Source organism: Saccopteryx leptura, chromosome 7, assembly GCF_036850995.1.
Source record: "Saccopteryx leptura isolate mSacLep1 chromosome 7, mSacLep1_pri_phased_curated, whole genome shotgun sequence".
Taxonomy (NCBI): domain Eukaryota; kingdom Metazoa; phylum Chordata; class Mammalia; order Chiroptera; family Emballonuridae; genus Saccopteryx; species Saccopteryx leptura.
The window spans coordinates 111,168,325-111,188,099 of NC_089509.1; the positions used below are offsets into that span (position 1 = coordinate 111,168,325).

Sequence of the window (19,775 nt, forward strand, 5' to 3'; positions counted from 1 at the left end):
CCCTCCCCCTTTTTAACAATGAGCTTGCATTGTAAATGGTAACCCAATTGGGTGAACATTTTGATGACTTTCTATAAAGGACAGATGTAAGGAGGGGTAAAAAAGTAAGTTCTAGTCCCACGGTCAAAGATTAAACAAGTGAATCTACTCTTTCTCATTGGGTGCTGACAGCAGCCCGGCTTCCCGTCTTTACTGAGGGGACTGACGTCTGTATTGCCTGTCCTCGCTAAACCCGCTTTCTTGTTCACAGTCCTTATAGGCATTATTTTCCTTAGGAGACACTCACTGTCTAACTTCTTAAAACCTTACTTAGACATAACATTAATTGAACTTATATTTTATCATTAAAAAAATTCAATGCTATCTTTTTTAGGAGACCTACTCACAGCGTTTTTCTATGTTTATACAACTTATTATACAGGGTGGGCAAAAGTAGGTTCATAGTTTTGAGTACGTGAAACACAGACTTTATTCTTGTATTATTATTAATTGATTATTGTGTTATTTTCCATACAAACAACTGTAAACCGACATTTGCCCTACCCTGCACACATTAATTTTCATGTATTAGTAATTTTCTAAACTAAAATCTTTTACCATATTCATGGTACTAATTTAAAAAGTATTTTTAATCCTAAACATATACTTTTAATGTACAATATTTAAAATTAAACATACAGGTGCCATTGAAAAACTGAACCTCTATTTTGTTATCCATGAAAAAAATATAGCATTGCTTATTGTTTTGAAAGTGCAGTAAACTTCTCAGCTCGTAAAGATTCACATATTAATTCAGTGCGTCGCTTACTGTGGTTGAATATGATTTCAAAATGCACATTTCTTTTTTTTTTTATCTTAGTGACAAAATTGCCACTGGGTCCTTCGATAAGACCTGCAAACTGTGGAGCGTGGAGACGGGAACCTGCTACCACACCTTCCGGGGCCACACAGCAGAAATAGTGGGTGCATTTACCTTTCTAAATTTTTGTATATTGCTGTTCTGTGGTTTCCTTTTTTTTCTTTTGATGGACTGCATTTTTTTTTTTTTTTTGACAGCAGTTGTAGGTCCGCAGCAAAACTTAGAGGGAGGAAGAGAGAGTTCTTACCCACTCCCTGTCCCCTGCCTGGCCCCACCCCGTGCCAATTGCATGTGCCGCCATTCCCTTCTTTCCCCAGAGCCCTGAGTGTCCTTCAAAGCGTGAGCCAGCTCGGACGCGTTATCGCTGCTGCTTTTTCAGGAGCCATTATAAAACTTGTGGTTCTATCTTTAGAATTGATTTTAAAATTCTACCCAGTATTTTTATCCTATATATATTACATTTTTTTTAATGGCGGTGTTGATATAATCTACAAACTACTCTAATTTCAATATCTTGCAGACACCTGCACTAAATAGACACATACTATAATGAGTGTCTGAGTACAATAGCCAGACTGACTTTTTTTTTTGTTTGTTCATATTTCTTTAAAGGACTGGCTTGATGAGGGTGATGAAGTTCTTAAAATAACTTTTAAAATAACTTTCTATATCATGCAAAATATTTAGGCTGATTGCTTTCTGGATATCATTAGAACTCAAATTTGCATAAATCGTCTGATACTCTAAATAGCTTTCACTATAGGGAAGCGCTCACCCTTGGGCGATTCTGTGATACATCATATAGCAATTAGTGAGGTAATTGGCACCCTGTGGAACACAGGATATAGCTTTTAAAAATAAACAGCATGCTTATTTTAGGAACAAAATATATTTATATTTACCCTTCAAATTCATGGTATATTCATCTAAAAGGAGCTCATACTACGTTCAAGATGCTTTGCTAGACACGGGATATTGCCCTGAAAAACTACAGCTGACTCTTGAGTGGCATCCAGCGCGCACCCAGCAAGGCCACAAGCCCCGCACGTACATGTATGTTAGCTTGGTTGTGCCTGATAACAAGCCTAGGAGGAGGAATTCCCCACTTAACTCTTGATGTTACTGAGACGTAGAGAGTTTAAGTACCTCGTCCAAGGTCATAAAAATCTTTATTAGAGTGTGGCCATGTTCCATACTCCTCTGGAATTCTGAAAAGTTTTCTTTGTACGAAGTTCCCAGGAAGACAGTCACATTTCTTTGTGCTCACCATCAATCCAGTACGTATTTCCTAAGCACCGAGTGTGTGTCAGCCTTGGCCTGTGTGCTTGGGCTGCCAGCGAGAATCAGCCCCAGCTCCTGCCCTTCAGGGTTCTGCAGTTTAGGAGAGGGAGTAGCGGCATCAACAAGTAAGTTCAAAGACGTGGTGCAGGTGTGTAGACGTGGGGGAGGAGCTCAGAAAGAGCACTGAGGAGCATTCATGTCCTCTCGGCCAAGGGAGGAGTTTGGGAAGGACGTTGCAGGGAAGTGGCGCATGTGTTCCAGGCAGACGGGCCGCACGGGCACAATGTGCAACCGTGGCATGAACTTGACATCTTCCGTGTCTCTGTGTGGCAGGGCAGTACTTTCCAAGCTTGCCCTGTGATGACATGGATTTAGAGCACACTGCGGGGGCTGCCTGTGATGACGTGGATTTAGAGCACACTGCGGGGGCTGCCTGCAGCCCGCAGCCAGAGATGATGGGCAAGGATCCCTGATGTTGCCCAGGCGCCTGGGTTAAGGGCATGGATTCATGGCTCAACTATAACCCATTCGAAGCCAGGTCACAGGGTACGTGTGATTGAAGTGGGAGAGGCCGTATTGTAGCTGCATAGAGGGTCCCATATGCTATGGTAGGGAACTGGGCCTTCACTCTGTAGATGTTGCTGTACGGTTGAGACTTCTCAGCAGGGGATGGTGTGTTCCATTTTGTTCTGGCAGCATAAAGGGCAGACGGAAGTTGGGTGAGATTAGAAGGAGGGGCCAGTGGGAACCCCTGGTGCACTCCAAGCAAAAATGATGAGAGCTCGTGGTGAGGCAGGTGAGGGGAGCGTGAGAGAGGTGGGGGTTGGGAGGAGTAGGACTAGGTTGCCAAGGCGATATGAGGCACGAAGGAAAACACGGGGGTCCCGGACAATCCCTTGACTTGAGGCTTGGACCATTAGCAGGGCCATCTGCCAAGGCTGTACATAAAAGAGGGGAAACAGGTTTGTTTCATATGACTCCTGTGTCTTAGACAGATTGATAAAGGCTGCCTGGGTGATAACCAAATACGGGCATCCATTTGGCAGGTGGCTCTTGGGGCTGAGCATCGAGGTCTGGGAGGGAGAGGTGGCTGTGTGACTCACTGGCATCTGAGTGGCACTAGGAACCGTCGAACAAGGGAAATTTCCCAAAGCAAAGGGCAGAGTATGGGGACAGCACTGATGGGACCTGGGCAGGACGGAGAAGGGATAAGAAGTGAGAGAAGAAAGCAGCATGCTGTCAATGCTTTCCAGAAGGACAAAAGGGGTCGGGAGCCTCAGGGAGGTTACGTGGAAAGACCACCCACGCCTCTCAGGTTGGACCTTGTGCCACATGGCCGGGTCGAGGTGAAGACTGGCAGATGGGCAAACACTGAGCGACGGTAGACTGTGTTGCAAGCTATTTAGTTTAAAGGGACAAGAAGGTAGTTAAAGGGCCCCCGGAATCAAGGGAGGATTTGCTTTTATGTGGGAGAAGCTGAAGCCCATTTAGGCCCCAAGGAAAGGTTGATGGGCACATCTGCAGTAGGAGCGGAGGGAAGAAGGCACTGTCTTCAACTGGGCAAAGGGATCCGTCCGAATCTGAGACCAAAAAATGGGAAAGCGAGGCTCAGTGAGGAAGTTCCCACCTGATACGTGCATTTTCTCAGGGACGTTGTAGGAGGCCAGGTTATCAGATAAGGAGGGGTGAGCACAGGTGTGGGGCAAGGACGGGGAATAGGAGACGGCACTGAGCCAGAAACGTTAGAGAAAGCAGAGAATGGTGCGGAGGACGCAGCTGGGGGCAGAAGGATGAGCAACACCAGCAACAGGCTGTGCTGAGTGCTGAGGCCAGGCGGGCCAACGAGTGGATCAAGTTCCGCCTGATTCCAGTTGTCAGGAGCTTTGTTGACGGTGCCGTTGGAAGATAGGACTAAGTGTGAAGATGCTGGCGGAGGGCGATGCTCCCAGGTGTCAGCTGGGTGTCCGTGATGGACCAGGAGGAAGGGAAGGGGTCTTAATGAAATGGAAGGTGTGCTGATTGGGGGACGGGTGTGGTAAGGAGGAGGGAAAGCTGAAGAATTATTGAGACAGCGTCACTAGAGATCGGTGTTTGGTAGTGAACCCTCTAGAGAAGGTGATGTCAAGGTCCAGGGTGTGACCATGGGGGTGACTGTGGAAAGGGGCCCAGGATCAGGGTCTGGAGGTATAGGATGGAGGGACCCCGCAGCGGCTGCCCGGGCCTTGGGGTTGAGACTGGGTAGAGAGCCAGCGCCCTTGGGGAGTGCAGGGAGTGGTCGTAGCTGTGATGGGTGCAGAGCCCTGGGGAGTGCAGGGAGTGGTCGTAGCTGTGATGGGTGCAGAGCCCTGGGGAGTGCAGGGAGTGGTCGTAGCTGTGATGGGTGCAGAGCCCTGGGGAGTGCAGGGAGTGGTCGTAGCTGTGAGGGCCGCAGAGCCCTGGGGAGTGCAGGGAGTGGTCGTAGCTGTGATGGGTGCAGAGCCCTGGGGAGTGCAGGGAGTGGTCGTAGCTGTGAGGACAGCAGAGCCCTGGGGAGTGCAGGGAGTGGTCGTAGCTGTGAGGACAGCAGAGCCCTGAGGAGTGCAGGGAGTGGTCGTAGCTGTGATGGGTGCAGAGCCCTGGGGAGTGCAGGGAGTGGTCGTAGCTGTGAGGGCCGCAGAGCCCTGGGGAGTGCAGGGAGTGGTCGTAGCTGTGATGGGTGCAGAGCCCTGGGGAGTGCAGGGAGTGGTCGTAGCTGTGATGGGTGCAGAGCCCTGGGGAGTGCAGGGAGTGGTCGTAGCTGTGATGGGTGCAGAGCCCTGGGGAGTGCAGGGAGTGGTCGTAGCTGTGATGGGTGCAGAGCCCTGGGGAGTGCAGGGAGTGGTCGTAGCTGTGATGGGTGCAGAGCCCTTGGGGAGTGCAGGGAGTGGTCGTAGCTGTGATGGCAGCAGCGAGGAAGATGGCGGTCTTCGCTCTGGTTCCTCTGTGGTCTGGAAGTGGCAAAGGGAGCCGGGGCCCTGCGGAGGAGCAGGCAGCCTCCTCTCGGGTTGACTGCCTCAGGGTTCACCTGTCGACCTTGGGTTGAGTATCTGTACAGAGTATTAGGCTGAACTGCTAAGGTAAGGCACCTTGAAGGCTTCCTCTGGAAAACAAACACCTTAAAACTCTCTATTTCTAAAACCCTTTTTCCATTTCGTGTAATCCAGATGTGTTTATCATTCAACCCTCAAAGCACGTTGGTGGCTACGGGAGGTGTGGACACCACGGCCAAGCTGTGGGACATTCAGAGCGGAGAGGAAGTACTCACTCTAACCGTACGTTAACAACGTTAATAACCTCGAGTTTTCCATGTGTATCAGCCCTGCCTCAGGAGCAGCCTGCTGTGTGTGCGCTTGTATTTGTATTCGTATTACGAAGTGAGCTCTGCCTTAGACGGTGGTGTTTAGAGGGGACCCGGAGAGTGCCCCCACCGGTTTGCGGGCTTCTCAGCACGTGGTCAGCACGTGGCCCAGCGTGTGGGGAAGCCGGCCGACGCTGCTTTGCTACGGCTTGCTTCAGCCTATGAGCCACACCTACAGTAGCTTAACACCCATCGCCACCTCTGTGGCTAAAACAAAGTCGGTGGAGGCTGAGGAGCCAGAGCTGGTGAACCCTGCCAGAAAATTCCTCAGAGGGATGACTGTTGTCCTTGTTGTCCTCTACCCTGCAACCGTCTGCATCACCAAGTCTGAAGTGACGAGGCCGGAGAGGAACCGGCCAGAGGCCCTGCCCCAGAGCGAGTGGGTCTCCCCGGGGCCCCAACTGCCACCAGGGCGGATCTAGCACCTCCCGGTGACCTGCCACCCTCCGCTTCCGTCCACCTGTCCCCACACCACCAAACAGAAACAGAGCCGTTCTCGCAGGCAGTCAGTAGGAACCCCTGGACAGGAACTCCAGTTTTCTTATCTTTTCAAATTATAAATGAGTTAAAAAAAAAGTAGGGCTCGTTTTTTTAGGTCCTAAGAAAGTTAAAAAATGGGCCAAAACAAGAGAGGAAACACTGTTTTTCACTAACCAAGAGCTTTTCTTCCTTAACTCGGAGTGACTGGCATTAACAGAAGTATTCTTTCTCTGAGCTCTGGTCTCCTGGGCCGAGGCCACTGCCTCCCCCAGAGCATCCGGGAGGGTGGTCCCGCCCTGCGCACCTGTCCGCGGCCGGAGGACGCGCCAGTATTCTGTGTTGTGAATGTCAAAGTTCAGCTACGTTTGATTTTTGCCATTTGGAATGGACCAGAAATTTAATCTGGAAATGAACTTGTATATTATTTTTAAAAAATAATGGTGTGAACATACTAAAAGCAGGAAGACAAGGGCCCCTTTTCATGCAGAGTCTTCTCCCGAGAGGGCTTTCCTCAGTGCCTCAGACTGAGTCATTGACCCTAGACTGTCACCAGGAGGAAGTCAGGGATTTATTAATCAATTCATGGTAAATTATTATAAGGTTTCCTTTTTTTAAAAGTTATTAACTTTATTTCCCAAACTTTTTTTTTTTTTTTACTTATTATTTAGCCCATAAGGCCTACAACCCTCTGGTGTCTCCTAGACATTGTGACCGAAGCCCTCTGATTTCCAAAACATGGCCTCTTCCTTTGAAAAAAACAAACAGACAAACAAACAGCTTTATTGAGTTAAAATGGACTTGCTTTTAAGTGCATGTCCATTTTTAGTAAACCTACAAAACTGCACTGTCATCACCCAAATCTATTTTAGAATATTTCCATCACCCCAAAAAGGCCCCTCCGGCCCACGGTGGTCGGTCCCTCCCCGTTGCCACCCCGGCCAGCCAGCCGGGAGGCTTCTTGGTCCTGCGTGTACAGCTTTGCGGCTTCCGGCAGTTCCAGGCTGACACTGAGCATCTGCCACACTTCCTCGAGCTAGACGCCTGCGTGACAACACCCACTCTCTTTTAGGGACATTCGGCTGAACTTGTCTCCTTGTCCTTCAACACCTCAGGGGACAGGATCGTCTCAGGGTCTTTAGACTACACAGTTGTAATATGGGACACTCTGACCGGAAGGTATGCTTAACTCTTAAGACTTTTTCAACCTGGATCAGAGGGTTAAGAAGACAAACCTTTGTTATTTATTAGTTTAATCTTAAATGTATTAACTGTGTGCTCTGGACTCCATAGGAAAAGGACACACGTATTTCGTTCTTTAACGATATTTTCTGATCCACAAAGAAAAAATATGTGCTTTCTCAGAATTCTGAACAAAGAATGCCAGTTAGCAACCTAAAAGGGGAATGTTAGCAATAACCTGGTTATAGAGCTGTTATTTATTCCTTGTATTAGTAATCAGCACTCAATGGCTTGTCATTAAGGTAGGCACGGATATTAGTAATAAATAAAATCACGGCTAATTTCCCAAATTTAATTTAGTCCGAGAACTTCAATTTCCTTCCGAATTATTTTCGGTTCTAGTTGCTAAGAAGTTAACTGAATTACAGCATTTGTGTTATAAATCCCCACCCTGGACTTTCTGCACTTTGATAGAAGGGTTTATTATCAGGGGTGGCCAACTAGATGGCGACAACAGGAAATGAGACAGCAGGAAGGCCCTGGCGACCCTGAGGGGTAGTGTGTGAACCACCGGGGCCTCACTCGTCTGGTGAATACTTCCAGAATTTCAGACTACCGTGATTTTTCACCCATGCCTTTCTGAAGAGTCATCTTAAGTAATGTTACTATCTTTGATTGTTCAAAATCTAAGTATATTTTTGTTGAAATGAAATTAGTTGACTCTGTTGAGCTACAGTAAAGCCATCTTTGTATTGGCATCAAAGACATTATTCTGTAAAAAGAAAAAAACTAGAATTTAGACTCTTATACCAGTGGGCTTGCCGTCATTAATGGTGCACATATGCTGCTGCAAGGCATCTTTGAGTCATTTCCATTTTGCAGGAAGGTGTACACCTTAATTGGTCATTGTGCTGAGATTAGCAGTGCCGTATTCAACTGGGATTGCTCTATGGTAGTCACCGGCTCTGTGGACAGAACTTCTATGGTGAGCTCAAGAACTGTCTTTGCTTTATAATTCTCATGTCTGTGCTTTTAACTGCGTCAGATACTAGTTTCAACATTAACAAATTGCAAGGGCGCTGTAGAATTAAGGTATTAATGTATAAATAATAATTGGTCATTTTTTAAATTTCAAGTTTTTGACCCCTCAGGTTTAAAGGAATTTTGATGTAGTAAACCAAATTTAATTGATTCAAGTGTATTGAGATATTATTTTTAAAAGCCACATCATTTTTTTATTTAATGGCCTTCTCTTCACTTATTAAACATTGAGTAAAGTCAGGCAGTCTCAACATAGTGTCTCCCTGCCTTTAAGTTTCTGTTATTCCAGAATTATTATTTGCTTATATATCAAATATATTATAATCTTAATGAGCTTTTCATTTTCTGACACTGCAATTTGAGATCAGGCTCCTTGTCATTTGATGGCCTTAGGAAAAGAGGACACCTCCTCTCCAATCAGTGAAGTGTGTGCTTTGAGATTTTATTTTTTTCTCTAACGTAGTGTTGGATTTGCACTCCCCATTCTAAATGTCTGTCTGTGGTCTCCTCTGTGTCCATACTGTGCTTTCTTAGCCGGTTGGCTGCGGCCCCTTGTCAGAATCAAGGTAAAATGAACAGACCGTGTGAAAATTATGCGCGTGATTTTGGCAGAGTTATTTAACCAGCCATAGAATGTCATGAAGACTACTTCTGACCATCTTTGCATTTTAGACAAGAATCATCGTTTCCTTCTCCTTTGTAAATAATTGCAGTTGTGGGATGCTACAAATGGCAAATGCTTGGCAGTGTTAACAGGCCACAGTGATGGGATAATGCAGAGCTGTTTCGATTGCACTGGAAAGCTCGTCGCAACTGCTTCGGCTGACGGTGGGTCCTTTGTTCATACATTCAGTGTGTGGAGGGATGTAGGCTTTTGTTTGGTAAATATGTATGATTCTGCGAGCTAGGTCCTCTCCCTGGTGGCCAGCTGTGCTAGGAGCTGCACCTGTCTCAGCTCTGTGAAGCCCATATAAGTTACCACACTACATCTGTGTTAGGGACTTGATAACCACATGTGATGCTTGCTGTACAATGTCTGCATCCCCTCCGTGGCAGCCACATATGATTTTATACGAGGCCTTCATCAGCTCCTTGTTAATGATATATAATGGTATATTTTGGGTCATCTTATAATGATGTTCTGTTCATGCATTGTGTTACACAACGTCAACCCCATCAACTTGACCACCATCCATGGTTCTATAATAAATCTCTATTATTTTCTTTATAACCACGTATTGCTCCACAGTGTCTAGCAAACCTTCCTGATGAAGATACATTATGTTCTGCTATTCATCATGGTCCTGATAAGCACTTCCGATAATATATACATCACGGTACATATACACTATGTCTGTGTCGTCGTATTGATAACCATAGGCTGGTGCCACACTATGTGCGCCTCGGTCCCACCGCACCCACGTATGATGCTACAGTCCAGCTATGTCATTTCCCTGTTAACTACATGCACCATTATATTATTTTGCTGGTGATTCATTTTAACTACCCTGTTTTTATTTCAACATTGTCTCCCCTTTAAAATTATATTTGCATACTTCTCCTCTTACTAAGCCTTTTCAAAGGCAATTTGTTGATCATGCATAAACTTTCTTTCTTTTCCCCATTCTTTTCAAAAAGGGACAGCAAGAATTTTCAGCGCAGTCACAAGAAAATGCATCACTAAATTGGAAGGTCATGAAGGTGCAATTTTACAGGTGAGGTGCTTTCTCATTTAGAGCAATTTCTTTACTTTCAAAAAAAGAAAAGCTGGTTTATTATAAGTACCTACCGGCACTGAGCTGCTAAGGTGTGCTCAGTGGTCTCATTCTTCCTAGAAATCACTTACCTAACGACACTGTCTCTAAGTGTGTCCTCAAGCTCAGTATAATAAATGAGCTAAAACTTTTCAGAAACTATAAACAGTGTTCTCCTCAGCCACCAGCAAACAATTTAGCTGAAAATACATATCAAAGCTATTTAAGATGCTTACAAAGTGCTTTTCCTGCTTTTAGTAGACAACCAAGTTTATATTGTGCAAAGAAAACACACGCTGTGTAGTAAGTATCAAGTATTCTGTAAATTAGATACAATGGAGGAAGTATTTCATGGTAATATTTAACACTCAACAAAGTTTAAAATGACCTATTTTGAAACTCCGAGGCTTTAGCTTAGAATTTTAAATAAACTTTTCCCAAAAGCTTATTTCCAGAGCATGCTCTCTCCCCTCCTGCCCCTGTCCCTGTCCCTGCTGCTGGTGGCCATTGCCAGCCCATGAGGCCTGGCCTCCAAGGAACAGCAGAGCGCATCTTCATTAGCTGGGAGGCCATAGGGACCGGCAGGAAGGGGGACAGGGCCAGAGTGGACATGGGAGACAGGCAGAGAGAGCTCCAGTTGTGTTTCTGAGTGTCTGGCTTGACAGCTGTTGACATGTCTGGCGTGTCCCCCTCAACAATTGCCCATCTATTTTTGCGTGTGTATGAAGACAAAGAGTTCTAAGACCCTATATTCTTGCATTTTGTGCTTAAGTGATATATTGCTTCTTGAATTGCCACCCAGTAACGGCATTTCTGTAGAGTGCTAAGGTAAGGGTTAATTTTCATTCATTCATTCAGCAGATGCATTTTGGGAGCTTCCATTGTACTAGGCATGGCTCTTGGCATTGACAACATAGTGATGATCAAAAGAAAACGGGACATGGCCCTGCTTTCATCAGACCTTCAGTTATAGAGGAGGTGGCACAAATCATTAGCTTCTGATAACTTAGACATAGTATAAGACATAAGTATAAGCCTAGTACCCAAAGGACTGGGAGACCAACAGTTTCCCTGACTGCTGTTCACAAACCATTAGCCAATGTCTGGCACTTAAGAGACTCTCAGAACACATTTATACTTGGAGTAGCAACAGACACAAAGCCCTCTCCTCTAAGCCCCGGTGTTGACTTACTCTTGGCACAGATTGTATGCTTTTGATTCCAGAAAGTTGGGTTGCAGAGGAAGCACCAGGGTTTGGGGTAGGAAGGGACCTGACTTGTGTTCTCATCCACCCCAGGGCCCTGCCTCCTTATTTGCATGGAGAAAGGCATCAGAGGCCTTTGGAAAGAAGTGGGTGGGGAGGATTCAAACTATAAATGTGCTTTCGTCATTGTCCTTAGACTTGTGAGGGGGTAGGCAATTAAACTTTTCTGTCTAGGTTTTAATTTGCATGTATTAGTTCCTGCAATATTTTTTTCCCTGTCATGAAAGAACTGTTGTGTGTAAGAATAAATACCAGGCTGGGAAGGTGACAGGTGCTTAGTAATGTCCCCCTTTTTGCCGATTAAAAAACATTGGGAATCCTTATGCAAACCTGCCCTGGTTTGTTTCTCCTCTTTTGTAGATTTCCTTCAACCCCCAAGGGAACCGTGTTCTAACGGGCAGCTCTGACAAAACAGCGAGGATCTGGGATGCTCAGACGGGCCAGTGCCTCCAGGTGCTGGAGGGGCACAAGGACGAGATCTTCTCATGTGCTTTCAACTACAAAGGGAACATGATCGTCACAGGTGGGGGGAGATAAACACCACAGACTTGCTTTCCCTTCTAAATTGGCAAGGAGAGATCTTAAGCTAAATACCAGAAGGAGTAGAAGGAGTTCACCTCTTCCCCCTACCGGGGTCCCTGACTCATCCTGGAGGGTGGGGGTATGTGGGGGGGTTCTAGATCCATCATTTAATTTTAGTTGCATCATGGAACCACAAGGGGGAGCTCTGCCATGGACTGTAAGGCTTTGTGATTTTGAACTTTCGTCGCTCTTCTAGACAAAGTAAGGACTCTGTAGGCTGCCTTGCTGGTCACGTGTTTCCTCAGGCATCGTCCATCAAATGGTGAACGTGCAGTTGATGTCAGTCAGGGTTAGTAAGTAAAACAATTGGAAGCCTGGGTTCTCCACAGTTGGAAGTTAGCTCATTAGAGATTTATTCTTTGAGTGAAGTTGTTTTTTCCTTGAGATACCATGCTAATGTGCAAATATTTGGGGGAAAAACACATATTGAGCGTTTTTCATCCATTAGCAATTTATTGTGAATTAATCACATTAGCAACATTTTATGAGAACTGGATTGAGCATAGATTAAATTTTGGAAAGGAGAGAAAATGACAAGAATATGGTCCGACGTCAGTGCGGTGCTGCCGGAGGGGTTTGGCAGGGGTGGGTGTCACCCAGTGGGGGCCGGGGGGGGGGGTCTTCAGCAGGCACAGAGGGCCTGATACGCCTGACTCCCAGCGATTCGCATGCTGTTGACTCCATTTAAAACTTGCCTGTCTAGTGAGTTCAGTGTCACAGATGCGAGGCTGGCTCTGTGTATTGGCTGCTTCGTAGTCATACAACTTCAGGAATGCTGAGAATGAGCTCCCTTTCTCCCTACAATACCTCGTCCTTCTACTTAATTATGGATAAGTTCTAAAATTACAGATTACTTTTTTTTGGGGGGGGAAGGTTATGATTTTCAAGTGTTACTGAAAGATAGCTACGTCTAAGAGAGCAACATTCGAAGCCATGTAATTTAATGAGAACACATGTCAAGTCCTTTCCTGTGACAAGAGGCTGTGACTAAAAGGCACAGGATGCTCTGGAGGGACCTGATGCCAAGTAGGAAAGAGGGAGGCGTGGTTGGGTGGGCAGAGGGCCAGCCTGGCCCAGGCCCTGTGCCTCAGGAGGCCAGCTCCACAATAGTCCCTCTGTCAGTTTTCACAAAGACCGTGGGGAGCGTAGGGAAGGAATATCTGTTGTCTGTTTGTTTTATTGCTGGCGCTTAGATTCCTGAGCTTGTTTAAAGATCTTGTTGGTTTACTTAGTGTATCTTAAAGCACCAAGGTGCTGAATACTGGCCCACTGGCTGACAGAGCTCATTAGGATGCGGTGACACACATGTTTTGCCAACAACAGAGCCATCACTTTGAATTGATCTGCCCTATTTTCTTGGCCAACTCCAGTGTCCACCATGCATTTTTTTTTTGACAGAGACAGAGAGAGAGTCAAAGAGAGGAACAGATAGGGACAGACAGACAGACAGGAAAGGAGAGAGATGAGAAACATCAATTCTTTGTTGAGATTCCTTAGTCTTCTCAGTTGTTCATTGATTGCTTTCTCATATGTGCCTTGACCGGGGGCTCCAGCAGAATGAGTGACCCCTTGCTCAAGCCAGCAACCTTGGGCTTAAGCCAGTGACCTTGGGCTTCAAGCCAGCAACTTTACCTTGGGCTTCAAGTCAGCGACCTTTGGGCTCTAGGCAGCGACCATGAGGTCTTGTCTATGATCCCATGCTCAAGCCACTGACCCTGTGCTGAAACTGGCGACCTCAGGGTCTCAAACCTGGGTCCTCTGCATCCCAGGTCAATGCTCTATCCACTGTGCCACCGCCTGGTCAGGCTCCACCAAGCATTTTTTTTAGTGGACTGTGTGGGGTTAGGTTTAGAACCACAAACTGGAAGATGATTGGCCAGCATGGTCATTACATTTGAAAACATATGAGGTGCATTTGGTGGAATGTGTGTCATTCACAGGCTTTTCCAATCCACAGAGTCCTCACACTTCTTTTTTTTTTTTTTAAAGAGACAGAGAGAAGGAAAGATAGGGACAGCCAGACTGGAAGGGAGAGAGATGAGAAGCACCAGTTCTTCATTGTAGCACCTTAGTTGTTCATTGATTGCCTTCTCATTTACCCCACACTTCTTATATCCATGCTCTGCGCCTGGCCTCTGAAGAAAGCCACCCCGGGACCATCATTCCATACACGGAATGTGGAAGGTGCCCCCTGGGAGGAGTATCTCAAGGCTGCTCTGGAGAGTGACCGTCATAGTAGCGGGGAGTGTAGGAAGGGTGCAAATTTTACATTTTGACTGATTTTGAGAAACATCTATTGACATTTTGATATGCTCTAACATGGAACGTACTCTCTTCTCATATGTTAACACCCAAACCTGGAGATGTTCGAGTTCTCCATGTTTCTACCTGGTGGGAGGGCAGAGGGAACAGCTGAGGGGGATGGTGGGCATGGTTGCAACCTCTGGTCCTTGTCGGGAACTGAAAAACCAACAGGGCTTTGCAGTTTAGATATTTGGGGGGACAGAGGTGTGGGGAACCAGCAGTAAGCTGACAGTCTGCCCAACCCCCCACCTCACTTGTTCTGTGAAGTTACTAAAGGCTGTTAAGCTGTGGTGCTGGATTGTTTATACTCATCCTACCCCCATGTCCCCCGGAAAGACTGGAGGCAAGTTTCTTCTATCCTTTGTTTTGTGTGAAGTTAAGATGTTATGTATGGTGGGGGTTTTTTGCACTTGGTAAAATTCTTGGGTTGCCTTGGAGATATGATCAGAGATCTCACTGATTTGCTAATGGCTCACTTTGCCCTATAAATAAAGGAGGAAGCAGTTTTTGAGCATGCTCTGTTCTTGCTAGCAGCTTTGCAGCGCCCTCCCAAACCCATCCTTTTATTTCTTTAAGTGTATTTTCTTAATTCCGCGTCGTTCCCACTCCGGACCTGGAATTACTAGCCGCGCTGGTTTGTGACAAGTCCTCTCCAATTTTAAATTCCATGATCTTGCTGGTGTGAATAAGACACCACTTGCATAATTTTGGACAGCAGAATCATGAAAAAAAAAAAAAAAACCCTCAAAAAAACAAAACAGAAAAAGAAAAAGGTTTGCACTCCAGAAATACATGACCTGAGCACCTCTCAGGGGCTTGGCAGCTGAGAACTAGCACATTTAGTTCATTGCTAATCGAGGATGACCCAGAAAATGCCAACTTGTAAAAAGAGAGGGAAATGGAAGAAACAAAGAAAAAAATTAACTTTGTGAAATTTGTCTTAATAGGCAGCAGGGATCACACCTGCCGGATATGGCGTTGAAGGAGGAAAGCCAGTTGATGAACACACTCGCTCGCAATGGGAACGGGGACCGGAGCATCACGGATGGCATTCAGGCTATTTTGATATTTCATGTTTCCTCTTTTTCCCACGAGTCAACTATTTATACAGTCCTTAGCTTCGCAGATATGACTATCAAGACTGATGAAGTTATGTCATTTCTTGATATTATCTGATGGAGATGACAGGAAACAGTCTATTGTTTGAAAAATGTCACTGGTTATTTCATTTTTATTTTTTAATAGCATTAGAACCCTGATAAATTAAACCAGAGTAATTTAACAATGTGTCTCCTCAAGTCTTCTTTGAAGGCTGGTTATTTTAATTTCTATTAAGTAATGTTCTTGGAGAAATTCTTTGTGGATTGTACATAGGTATTTATAATGTGTTTTTAGGGGGACAGGTATGTTAAATACATGATTAGAAGTTTTATGATTTAATTAGTTTACTTTTTCCAGCTAAGAATGAAAAAGGAAACTTTGAAATAGAAGACTAATCTTCCTTCTTTCACATTCAAGAATGTGTTCCCATACCCTAAAAATCTTGAGGACTTACACCAAATAAAATTAAGGCAGCACACAGGGAAAATGAAATGGATCTCATTTAAGAGCAAATGTATTCTGGATTCATGGTAGGCTGAAAAAAATGTAGGCAGGTGTATTTATAAGGAAAAGTTAAATAGAATCGACATTCAGACTCTTGAATTAAGAAATCTAGGCAGAAAACAATTGAAGTACCAGGGAAAATCAAACACCAACCTGATTGCATCTGACACACTAAAAATGCTTTATAAAAGGCTGTTTCATGTAAAAGTGGCGCAATACCCATTACAAATTAAGGTGAAAAGAAAGAACAAAGATAAAACCAGTAATGCCTGAATCCCGAGCAAGAGATCTTATAGAATTATTTTCTTTTTTTTTAAACTACATTTTATTTTATTTATTTTTATTTTTTTACAGAGACAGAGAGAGAGAGTCAGAGAGAGGGATATATAGGGACAGACAGACAGGAACAAAGAGAGATGAGAAGCATCAATCATCAGTTCTTTGTTGGGACTCCTTAGTTGTTCATTGATTGCTTTCTCATATGTGCCTTGACCGCGGGCATTCAGCAGACCAAGTGACCCCTTGCTTGAGCCGCGACCTTGGGTCCAAGCTGGCGAGCCTTGCTCAAACCAGATGAGTCCATGCTCAAGCTGGCGACCTCGGCATCTCAAACCTGGGTCCTCCGCATTCCAGTTCGATGCTCTTATCCACTGCATTACCGCCTGGTCAGGCTAGAATTATTTTCTTTATAATAAAAATAGTAGTAATTGTGGCTTATTCTGTGCCAGATGTTGTCCAACCATGTATGTAAGATCATCTCATTTAATCCTCCTGGCTCATAACAGCCCTGATTTTACAGTGAGGAAGGTGACTCGCAGCCAAGTTAAATATTTTACCAGCAACATCCAGGTATTAGGCAGCGAAGCTGAACTCAGAGGTTGAACTCCGTAACACCGCTCTTAAGTGAACAAGGTTTAATTAAGGGAGAAGAGGATCAGATCCATCAATAGAAAGGTTTGGGATGAGAATTACCTTTCAGATCACCTGTGGGTGTCTAACCCTCCAGGAGAAAAAAGTACAACAAAGCAAAACAAAGGAAACAAAATTTCCACGTGGCTGCTGGCAGGAGCAAGTTCAGAGACGGCAAAGACAAGATGAAACTAGACCCCAGTTCACCTACTTCTTTTAAATCTCTAAAGCAGCAGCTGACCCTGACTCCTCCTCTCTAACTCTTTGGTGACTTCAGGGGAAGTAGCGATCCTGTCTTGTGGCATCACTCTAGAGCAGGGGTCTCAAACTCGCGGCCCGCCGAACAATTTTGTGCGGCCGCAGACTAATCCACGAAGTTCAAAATATTTTGGATAAAATTAAGTAAGCCTAGGGGCCTACTTGTATTTTTCATTTCTCTAGCATCCTAGCTAGATATTAGCTTAGTTAACAGCAGTTGTGATGCAAACTACAGTTTCTGGTCGTTTTGTGACACTGAGTAAACTGCATGTACGATTGTGCTTGTTGTACTGATTTATTTTTGTTTTCAACTGCAGTGAGAAAAGTGTTGCGTAACAGTTGACTTTTGTAGACTCCGAATGGCTGTGATCTTGCTCTGCGGCCCACATGCTGAGTTGAGTTTGAAACCCCTGCTCTAGAGAGTCAGCCAGTGTAGGGTTACAGAGATCATCCTCCGTCTTACAGACCAATTCAGATATAGGAAGCCCTTGGCCAGAAAATGGCCTGTTCCTCCCACTTTTATGGATGAAAGAATTTGTTCTTTATACAATATTTATGAAGAGTTCCAGATATCCTCATCTACTTAAAAGTAAGTGTTGAATACGTAAGATCATAACAAAAGCTGCCGTATACTGCTTCTTGCTAGTTCTCAGTCTACAGAGAGTGATGCTGTTGGCTGAGACGCACTCACCTGGGCCGGTACTTTTTGTGGCGGTACCCACAGTCATTTTCCTACCCAGAGCCAGGCTGTGGCTCGACTGGCCCCTGCGACCCTCACTGTGATTGAAGGCTGCACCTCAGGAACAACCGTCAGGGAGAGAGGGAGGGTATGTGGACTTGGGCCTCTGCCTTTGTCAGGGGCCAGGGTGGGGTGCCTTGGGCCTCGTGGGTTCACTCTTTAAAACAATAATTAAACATATTTCGAAACCCAGGAGTGTGAATTAGTGCATGGGAAGGGACGAGTGGGGTTACCCGAGCAGTCAGTTATCCAGGTTGCCCCTGAATGGAGACTTCCTGGGTGGAAGAGGCCTGGCTCCTTACCTAGTTGATTGGCTAGTTACTGGGTCACATGGCTGGCCACGTGTATTCAAGATGGAGTCCGTGGAATGGATGACTGGGCAATCCAAAGCTTAATGGCACATGCTTACACTATGGTAAAAAAAAAAAAAAAAAAAAGCACATAGTCAGGAACTTACACTGCATGGACCCATTCAGTTCTCGTCTAAAGAATTGTAGGGTTCAATGAGAGTATATGGAGGCTGGAGTCGGAGCACTGGGACGTATATGCTGATTTCAAACTCTAAATCATTGGCAAGTCACCTCACCATGCCGCCTGGGTTGTCTCATCCGGGAAGTGGTAGTAATACAGTTATTGTTTTGAGGATTACCTGGCACATCACAAGCACAGTGATAAATGTTTGCTATTATTCCTGTGATCGATAGTTAACAGTCATCTTGAAAAACAATTGGGTTTCATACACAGACACGGTTTTCAAGAAGGAACAGTGTTATTTACTCATAAGTTGTAGTTGAGCGATAAGTCACTTCATGTGTTCTAGGCGTCTTTGGGAGAGTTGGAAATTGAATCTTATCAATTCAATTAAAATTTAAGAGTACTGGGAACATTTTTATCTGAAAGGTTCTCTGTTGAACAGAGGAGCTGAGGTGTGAGAGATCATCACTACAGGAGATTATGGTCTAATTCATCTCCATATATTTCAATTTCATACAGGATTTTGTGAAAGTAGAACATCCTCATAAAAATGGAATGTCTTTTCTACCAACTCATATCTGAAACTGAAGTAGCGCGTGATGGAGTATGCCTGATTAAAACTAAAATGAATGCTTTTTGAACTAGACAATGCTTTTTATACCTGTAAATCTTACATTGTCATTTAAGAACACATCAATAATCTTTTAATTGAAATTACAAGTGAATTTATCATGTTTTTTTCCACTGCTGCTATTACTCATAAAAATAATTTATCCCTTTGGATCTTCAAAGGGATGATATTTGAAGTTAAAAAAAAAGCATTTAAGATATTTAAAGACATAGCCCTTTTCAAATACAAGAAATTGTAAACTGTCTCAAAATACCATTATCACTGTTACCTTAATTAGGATGGTTTGGGCTGCAAGCAACAAAATACATCATTAGAACAGGTTGGTCCCCAAACTGTTTCTTCGGTGGCCTGATGTTTCACGCACCTGGGGTTTGGGGGCTTTCTGTCTGCCGCCCTTGCTGGCGTCTGTCTGTCCTGTGTAACCTTCCCGGCGTCTGTCTGTCCTGCGTAACCTTCCCAGGTGCAAGATGGCTGACACAATTTTCTTAGTTTACGTATCTTGCCATCTTTTTAAATATCATCAATTTTCCTTAATTAAAAACCAGATTTTAGCTAACCAGTCTTATTTTCTCTTTAATATTTATATATAATCTAAAATTTTATTATTCCCCTTCCACACTAAAAGCCCAAACAATCTCCTAGTTAGTTACCTTGGCTTTCTTTGCCCTATCAGATTATTTCTTTCTAAAACACAAAGGCAGATATCTCCCAATACTTGTGTATTTTACAGTTTACAAGACTTGCATACATTTGTTCATCTAATCAGAGGAATAAGGTAGGAGTTATTCCAGTCCTAATTTAGAGCTGATAAAACATGCCTGGGTAAGGGACAGTGGCTCGCCCAAGATCATTTGGCCAATAGGTTGCCGGACATGAACTCTAGCCTAGAAAGTCTGTGTCCTACAAATAGCCCAACAAGTCTATTCAACAGTGACCTGCTTTCTGTGAGTGTTCCCACAAGGTTGTGGGATCACATATTGCTAAATTTGTCTAAATTTCTTATGAAATTTTTGAATAAATATGTTTTTTAAAAAATAAA

The 19,775-nt window shown here is 44.6% G+C and overlaps 1 protein-coding gene and 1 long non-coding RNA gene across 6 annotated transcripts in view; one reads left to right on the plus strand and one right to left on the minus strand.

Annotated features, from left to right (window-relative positions):
• Nucleotides 1–15,387, plus strand: part of DAW1 (dynein assembly factor with WD repeats 1) — a 46,503-nt gene extending 31,116 nt beyond the window's left edge. For 4 of the 5 annotated variants that reach the window (XM_066345220.1, XM_066345222.1, XM_066345219.1 and 1 more), the window contains 8 exons: nt 860–959; nt 5,323–5,430; nt 7,066–7,172; nt 8,058–8,160; nt 8,930–9,044; nt 9,855–9,931; nt 11,595–11,757; nt 15,068–15,387. In XM_066345220.1, the coding sequence (XP_066201317.1) occupies nt 860–959; nt 5,323–5,430; nt 7,066–7,172; nt 8,058–8,160; nt 8,930–9,044; nt 9,855–9,931; nt 11,595–11,757; nt 15,068–15,102 (808 nt within the window). In that variant the 3' untranslated portion in view covers nt 15,103–15,387. The remainder of the gene's footprint in view (nt 1–859; nt 960–5,322; nt 5,431–7,065; nt 7,173–8,057; nt 8,161–8,929; nt 9,045–9,854; nt 9,932–11,594; nt 11,758–15,067) is intronic. The other variant, XM_066345223.1, reaches the window with a different exon arrangement.
• Nucleotides 1–19,775, minus strand: part of LOC136378559 (uncharacterized) — a 510,347-nt gene that overhangs the window by 138,492 nt on the left and 352,080 nt on the right. The window lies entirely within an intron of this gene.